Source organism: Sorex araneus, chromosome 8, assembly GCF_027595985.1.
Source record: "Sorex araneus isolate mSorAra2 chromosome 8, mSorAra2.pri, whole genome shotgun sequence".
Classification (NCBI taxonomy): Eukaryota; Metazoa; Chordata; class Mammalia; order Eulipotyphla; family Soricidae; genus Sorex; species Sorex araneus.
In genome coordinates, this window is record NC_073309.1 from 57,190,982 (window position 1) to 57,199,480 (window position 8,499).

The 8,499-nt window shown below is 49.3% G+C and overlaps 1 protein-coding gene across 1 annotated transcript; it reads right to left on the bottom strand.

The window, feature by feature from the left end:
* Nucleotides 1-2,540: 2,540 nt before the first annotated feature.
* Nucleotides 2,541-5,493, bottom strand: MZF1 (myeloid zinc finger 1). The gene is given in 10 exon segments (XM_055146496.1): nucleotides 2,541-4,184; nucleotides 4,187-4,233; nucleotides 4,235-4,434; nucleotides 4,436-4,533; nucleotides 4,536-4,745; nucleotides 4,748-4,866; nucleotides 4,868-5,173; nucleotides 5,175-5,276; nucleotides 5,278-5,353; nucleotides 5,466-5,493. Coding segments are annotated over 10 exon segments (1,467 nt in total). The 3' UTR covers nucleotides 2,541-3,903.
* Nucleotides 5,494-8,499: the final 3,006 nt, after the last annotated feature.

Below are 8,499 nucleotides of genomic sequence, written 5' to 3' on the forward strand. Positions count from 1 at the left end.
CAGGTGCCCAGGTGAGCATGGGTGCTAAGAAGCCTCAAAATTGTTCATGGTAAGGGGCTGAGAGGAATAGTACAGCGAGTAGGGCATTTGCTGGGCTGCCATGGGTTGGGCATTTGCCTTGCTTCCCTGTATCCCATAGCCTCCCCCACAACCCCCAGTGCAGGAGCCAGGAGTAAACCGTGAACGTCACCAGGTGTGCCCTCCCCCCCCTTAAAAAAAAGCCCCCCAAATTGTTCAGAGTAGGGGGGGTCAGTGATAGTACAGTGGGCTACTCAGTTAATGTAGGTTCAATCCTTAACACCTCATGGTCTCCTCAGCCTGGCCAGGAGTGATCCCTAAGTGCAGAGCCAGGAATAAGTCCAGAGCACTGCCCGGTGTGGACTCAAAAACAAAAATAGAAAAAATTGTTGAGAATAGGGGCTGACATGACTGCAACATCCCAGCTTGTTTAACATGATGACACAAACACAGTCTCCATCTTCTATCCCTTTCCATTCTTGTTTATGATTATATTTGTCTATACAGAATATCTTCAGGTGGTGGTTTATGACCAGTCCAGGGGTAGCACCAATTATCCCATCACCTAAGAAGACAGTTGTGGAGATCCATCACATTGGGGGGGGTCTTAGTTCTCCAGTGTTGAACTAACCAAAGGTGAACTTTTGGTCTCTCACCTATAGTTCATTTAATGAGATACTTGGCAGCACAGCAGAATGCTTGGCAGTGTTATCTGGGTCACGGGGGAGAGGTTGGTTGAACTGAGGCAGTAGACTGGGCTGGAAAAGGACTAGCACTTTCTTCCTTGTAACCCTCATGACCAATCAAGTGACAAATAACCACTGATTGTGATGTTATCTACAGCTTTTGGGCCTGTAACCTCTTATAAGGCAGCACAAGATTTGGCACATACGGGGACCAGTTTCTTGGAGGGACTGCAAATAGTTTGTGAAGAGTGAAGGTGTAAGTGTACTTGGCGGTGTCAGTGAGAGCATCTGTGTGCTAACCCTGATATTTTTGAAAGGGGAGTCCAGGAACAGGCAGGAAAGGGAGACCACATTGGTGGTTGAGATGAGAACAGTGCTGATAGGTGGACAGATTCTGCAGAAGGGCTGGAGCATGAAAAATTACATGAATATGGTATGGGGAGGCTGGGCTTGGGTGCAGACAATATTGGGTCAAGTACAGCTGATCCAGGCACAAGCTGCTTAGCTTTCCCAGCTGGACCAGGGTCGTGGGCTTCCTCCTATGTATGTTGCCAAGGGTACCCAAATGGTCATCCTGTCCAAGCCTTCAGAGTATAGCAGCACTTACGTTCTCAACTCCCAGTCACATGCCAGGCCAGGTTGCAAAAGTGTCTTTAACTAACTTAGAAAGATGTCGTATTATTCTTTGTGTTTTTTTTTTTTTATTTAAATCTTTTTGGGTCACATCTGACGATGCTCAGGGGTTACTTCTGGCTTTGCACTCCGGAATTACTCCTGGCAGTGCTCAAGGGACCATACGGGATGCCGAGGATTGAACCTGGGTTGGTTGCATGCAAGGCAATCCCCTACCCGCTTTACTATCACTCTGGCCCCTCCCCATGTTTTTTAAGATGGTAGTTCAACCCATAGGTGTGTCCATAAAATTCTAGTGTGGGCCCCTGGTCTGCTGTCTCCATGCCTTTCATGTTACAGTTTTTCACATTTAGAATCTCACATTGTTTTTTTGGGCTACACTAGGCTGTATTTGGGGCTTTTTGTTCTGTGCTCAGGGGACCATATGGGGTACTGGGAATTGAGTTTGGATTGGCTACATGCATGGCAAAGGCCTTACCCACAGTAAATTCTGGCCCCATATCTCACTTAAAATTTTTTTTGGCTAAAGGCAACTTGTGCTCAGGGCTGGTTCCTGGTTCTGTGATCAGGAATCACTTCTGGTGATGCTTAGGACCATACTGGTTGCTGGGGATCTAACCCAGGTAGGCTGTGTGCAAGGCAGATGCCTTACCCATTATACTATCAGGCCTCAGAATCTTACATTGTGTTGTTTTTGGGCCACCTGGTGGTGCTCAGGACTTACTCTTGGCACTGTGCTCAGAGAGCACTCTTGGCAGTGCTTAGGGAACTGTAAATGATGCCAGGGATCAAAGCAAATGTCCTTCATGTTCTTAATCCCAAGATAATAGATGGCAGCTTTGTTGTTTGGGAGGCCACGCCTCGTGAGAGGACCAGGGTTTACTCTTAGCTATGTACTCATGAAATCACTCCTAGTGGGGTTTGGGTGCCAGGGATCGAACCTGGGTAAGCCACGTGCAAAAAGCAGGTACCTTCCCTTTGTACTGTCTCTCTGACTTCTTTCTTATTATCTTCAGTTTCTTTTTGTTTTTGTTTTTTGGGCGGGCTGGAGGATAGTACTGCCTTGCACACGGCCGACCGAGGTTTGATTCCTCCGTTCCTCTCAGAGAGCCCGGCAAGCTACCGAGAGTAGCTTGCCAGGCTCTGCCGTGCGGGAAAGTATCTTGCCCGCATGGCAGAGCCTGGCAAGCTACCTGTGGGATATTCAATATGCCAAAAACAGTTAACAAGTCTCACAATGGAGACGTTATTGGTGCCCGCTCAAGCAAATCGATGAGCAATTGGGGATGACAGTGACAGTGACAGTGCTTTTTGGGTCACACCTGGCAATGCACAGGGGTTACTCCTGGTTCTGCACTCAGGAATTACTCCTAGCGGTGCTCAGGGGACCACATGGGATGCTGGGAATTGAACCCGGGTTGGCCACGTGCAAGGCAAATGCCCTACCTGCTGTGCTATTGCTCCAGCCCCTGTCTTCAGTTTCTGATTACAAAACTCACAGAATTTCAGAAAGATAGCTTAGAAGTTAAGGTACTTGCCTTGCATGTAGAAAACCCCAGTTTGATTCCTTGCACCACCGACTTCAGTGCCCTGAATGCTAAGCAGGAGTAGCCTGAGTAACAGCCCCTCAAATAGTCTTGTTAAAATCCATATGAGAGAATTTTTGAAGTTCTGGGGACTCCCTCTAATTTGAGACCACTAATTGCTTTGTGTACCTAGATCTGACTCCTAGCCTGTGCTTAGGGTTCATTGGTTGTCCCCCTCACCACTCTGATTCTATGGATTTCAGACCAGGGCCTTGGAGTCCCTTTTATGGTTGGAGAGGACAAATGCTATCACTGGATCAGGGACACTATCCCCTCCCCTCCCCTCGCATATATGTCCCCCTACATCAGTTGTTGACATTATCAGATATGGTGGATGCCCCGGTTCTGGGTAGGGTTAAGGATGTTTGGTGGGGAGATGGAAGAAATAGGGCCAGAAAAAATATGGGGCTGACACATATTTTTTGTTTTGGTGCCGTAGCTAAGTGGTACCCAGAGGCTGTGAACCTGAAACATGTGTTCCAGCCCTTTTGAGTTATCTTCTTGGTCTGCACATGTGCTCTAACTATTTAAGCTATCTTTCTGACTTCTGGCATTTTACCTAAAGGCAGTCTTTTTTTATGGTTCCCTTGGGTTCTTGGGTCATACTCAACAGTGCCCTAGGATCACACCAGGTGGGCTTGGGGATCTCTGTGGGGTGCCAGGGATTGAACCTGGGCTAGTCACATGCAAGGCAAGTGCCCTACCTGCTGTATTATCTCACTGTTCCTGAAGCCAGTCTTATGGAGGTGAGGTCTCAGTGTGGTGGGTATTTGTGGTTGAGGTATCTGGAGTAAATGGTACAGCAATACCCCAAGACATGGAGAGGCTCTATTAGGAGCCCCCTCTGCAGGGTGTGTTTGTTTGAGGAACCATGTTGGTGCAGATGGGTCAGAGGGACCCACAGAGGTGGGGAGGCACTGTGGGTGAGACTCAGGTTCCAGACACTGTTTATTGAGCACCTATTGGATGAGCGTCTGCAATCACAGCCTTACAGCAACCCTGTGAGGCAGGAGTTTGTGGCCCCATTTCCTACCCACAGGACCTGGTGGACATGCAAAGAACAAAGCAAGTGGTGAGCGCTGCCTACCCTGAATGTGCTGTTGCTGGATGAGCTTGGTGCTCTGGTGGAAGCTGCAGCCACAGTCCTGGCAGGCAGGGGGCTGTGGGTGTGCAGGTGCTGCATGAGTGTGGGCCTTGGCACATTCGGCGCAGGCAGAGGGCCACTCCCCAGTGTGGGTATGCTGGTGCTGTGTGAGGGTGTATGTGACCGGAAGGTCTGGTCACATTTGGGGCAGGTGAAGGGCCTCTCTCGTGTGGATGTGCTGATGCTCCCTGAGGTGGGAGACCTGTGTGTAGCCCAGGCTGCACTTAGTGCAGTGGTAGGGCTTCTCTCTTGTGTGGGTTCACTGGTGCTGTGTGTGCTTGAGGCAGTGGCTGGAGCTCTGGCCACACTTGGGGCAGGAGAAAGGTTTCTCACTAGTGTGCACCCACAGGTGCTACATGAGCATGGGGCTGCTGGCGGAACGACTTGCTGCATTCAGCACAGGTGAAGAAGGGCAACTTGCCCTGGTGGATGCACTGGTGCTGCATGATGTTGGAGTGCTGCCGGGGCAGGTGAAGGGCCGCTCCCCACTGTATGCCCAACGGTGCGGCAGCAGCACAGAGTGGCAGCCAAAGCACTTGCCACACTCCACACAGCCGAAACGCTGCTCATCAGTGTGCACTGCTTGGTGCTCCAGCAACACTGAGTGCCATCTGAAGCTCTCCTGGCACTCAGTGCACGGGGAGGGGACTAGGGGCTCGGGGACCCACTGAGACAAGATGTGGGCGTGGCTCTGTGGATGTGCTGGTGCTGCAGAAGATTGGAGCGCTGCTGGAAGCACTGGCCACGGTCCGTGCAGCAGGAGGGCTGTTCGCCAGTGTGCAGCAGCCGTTGCTCCTCCTTTGTGCACAAAGCCCTGGCCATAGCCACTGCACACAAATGGGTGCTTCTCAGTGTGCGTGAGCTGGTGGTATAGCAGGTGTGAACTGCGGCTGAAGCTGCGACCGTATTCACAACACACAAAAGATCATCTACCTGTGTGTATCTTTGGGTGCCTCAGCAGGTTGCTGCCTTGGCTGAACACCTTCCCACACAAGTCACAGTGGCCACCTTGTACTGCCCTAGAACCTGTGCTGGGGTGTCAGGGCTCCAGCCCCTGGGCGCATGCTAGTGTGCAGTGGCCAAGATTAGGTCTAGCCCCCATGGAAATCCTCATCCTCGGGGTCCTGTTCACCTCCCTTGTCACTGGGGAGCATGAGCATGTGTGAGAAACCACCTTCATGGGAGTGTGAGTGGAGTAGGCCTGCAACAGAGATCGCAGGGCATGTGGAAGTGGGGACTCAAAGTGTCTGGGTCAGCACAGTCTCTTTCCTTCTGGAGGGTAAACCCTGCATTGCACAAGGATCCACTTATTCATGACATAAAACCTGTATGCCTGGACCCTCACTAGCATTGGGGCCACACTGAGATCATTCCAGGTACTAGAGACCTAAAACTGACCAAAGGCAAGGGCGAGGATTCTATTCATGCAGGCTTCCCAACCTGATGACACCATGCATGGAGAAGACAGGAGAGCTGGCCACCTTTCCAGATCTGCCTTAAGTTTGCAAAACAGGTGGGTAATGATGGTTTTGAAAAGTGTAGATGTGGTTGGGTCTGAGGCAGACTGGAAGTGTAGCCAACAGGAAGAGAATGAGGTGGGGATCGGGGTGAGGATTAGAAAACATAGATATTGGGACTTTAATATGTCTGGCTTGAGATTACCACAGAGCAGCCAGGGGACAGAGACCATGCTAAAGTCAGGGGTCCAGTCTGCAGGGAAATACGAACATGGACACTGTAGCATATCCGTGGTACATGTACCACTACATGTACCAGGTCTATGTGTAGTTAAATTGGAGTGAGTATTATGCAGGAAAGAAGCTGGTCCTAGTTATGTTGTGAGCAATCCACCATTAGATGCTCAGTGAGGAAAAAGTTGCAAAGGTAACTGAAAATAAAGGGCTAGAGAAGGAAGAAATTCAGTGGCAGTTAAATCAGGAGGAAGAGAGGAGATGCAGGTGGTAGGGAAACGGGGCACATTGGTGGTAGGTGGAGGGATGGATGTTGGAACACTGTATGACTGAAACCCAATCATGAACAGCCTTGTAACTATAATCTCACAGTGACTCCAATTTAAAAATAGAATCAGGACAAGGGCTTGGGTGGGTGACAGAACATTCCTAATTAAAGAAATGAAAACAAACACAAAACTCCTAGAGAATAAGTATAGTTGGTAGGGTGCTTGAGTTGTATGTGGCCGACCTAGGTTTGATCCTTGGCTCATATAGTACCCTGAGTACGGCATGTGTGGCCCCAAAATAAAAGCAAATAAAAAAATTCCCAACAAATTAAGATATACTGTACTTCACCAAAGGAAGTTGCAGACAGCAAAAACAGAAGTTATCCAGAGGCAAAGGGATAGTTAACCATCTAAATAATGATCTCTAATCACTAAAACCAATGATCTGGCAAACCTGAGCATTGCTGGGTGTGGCCCAAAATCAAACAAGCCGGCAAGAACGTGAACACTAAGGGAAATGCAACAAAAGCCCATAAAATATGCTCACTTCTCTCAATAAGAAAACCACACTTGAGGCTGGAGAGAGGAAACAGCAGATAAAATTCTTGCATGCAGCCAAACTGGGTTTGAATTCAGGTACCCATGAATACCACCAGGAGTGGATCCCAAAGCACAGAGCCAGGAGTAAGCCCTGAACATTGCCAGATGTGTCCCCCCTCAAAAAAAAATCCACATCAGGAATGAATGTGCATCTATAGATGTACTAGCTCTTATTTTTATGTTTTTTTTTTTTTCTTTTTGGGTCATACCTGGCGATGCACAGGGTTAGTCCTGGCTCTGCACTCAGGAATTACTCCTGGCGGTGCTCAGGGGACCATATGGAATGCTGGGAATCGAACCTGGGTCAGCCGTGTGCAAGGTAAACGCCCTACCCTCTGTGCTTTCGCTCCAGCCCCATAGATGTACTTGTTCTTTTTTTGCATGGGTCTTTTCTGTAAGAACAGACAAGATACTGGTAATGCTGACAAGGAAGAGGAGGGTGTTCCACTGTGTACTTTCTTTCTTTTTTTTTTTTTTTTTTTTGCTTTTTGGGTCACACCTGGCGATGCACAGGGGTCACTCCTGGCTCTGCACTCAGGAATTACCCCTGGTGGTGCTTAGGGGACCATATGGGATGCTGGGAATCGAACCCAGGTCGGCTGCATGCAAGGCAAACGCCCTACCCGCTGTGCTATGGCTCCAGCCCCACTGTGTACTTTCTGTGACTTTGAATTTTCTAAGTTGTGGACACATAAGTAATTCAAAACATTCTGCTGATGAAACTGCTTATGGCAGTACAGAAGATATTCAGTTGAAGAGCAAGAAAAGCATGCAGTGAGGGGCTGAAGCAACAGCACAGCAGCTAGGGCGTTTGCCTTGCACTCGGCCGACCCGGGTTTGATTCCTAGCATCCCATCCCATCCCAGCATTCACATCCCATATTATTCCCCTGAGCACTGCCAGGAGTAATTCCTGAGTGCATGAACCAGGAGTAACTGTGCATTGCCGGGTATGACCCAAAAAGAAAAAAAAAGCATGCAGTGGAGCCAGAGAAAACACCATGTGTAGGGCATTTGTCTTGCATGCAAATAACCTGGGTTGGATCACCGAATTTCATAAGGTACTCTAGCACCACCAGGAGTGATGTCCTGAGTGCAAAGCCTTGAGCATCACTGGATATGGCCCAGAAACAAAAAAGACAACAGAAATGCATCCAGAGGAACCTCATGGGAGAACAAGGTGACAGAAGGTGAATGGGTGTTTAAAGTTGGAAACGATTATGTCTGTGGAGCTACAGAGTGGGAACTGTCCAAGGAGCCTCGGGTGGTGCTACTGGTGTGGTTGAAATCTAGGTGGGGAGTGAACTGTGAAAGAAACTGCTACAGTGATACAATGGCTAGGGCACTTGCCTTGCAAGTAGCCCACCCAGATTCAATCCCCAGCACCCCATATAGTCCCCTAGGCACCACCAGGAGTGATTTCTGAACACGGAGGTGGAAAAAAGACAATCCCTGAGCACTGTTGGGTGTGACCCAAAATAAAAATTCGGGCCAGAAAGAGTGGTAAATCACAGAGGGATTGGAGCTTACAAGTAGTTGGTTGCAGCTCTGGCTTGGTTCCTGCCTTCCACAGACAGTGGCCTCACCACATTTCCCTATGCTGTCATGTGAGTTTTTTTTGTTTTTTTTTGGGTTTTTGGTCACACCTGGTGATGCACAGGGGTTACTCCTGGCTCTGCACTCAGGAATTACTCCTGGCGGTGCTCAGGGGACCATATGGGATGCTGGGATTTGAACCCGGGTCGGCCGCGTGCAAGGCAAACGCCCTACCCGCTATGCTATCACTCCAGCCCCCCATGTGAGTTTTTAATAAAGGTCCCGGTGGTTCCTTTGGTCAAAAAACAGATGGGCTGGGCCTGGCCAGCCTGGTAAA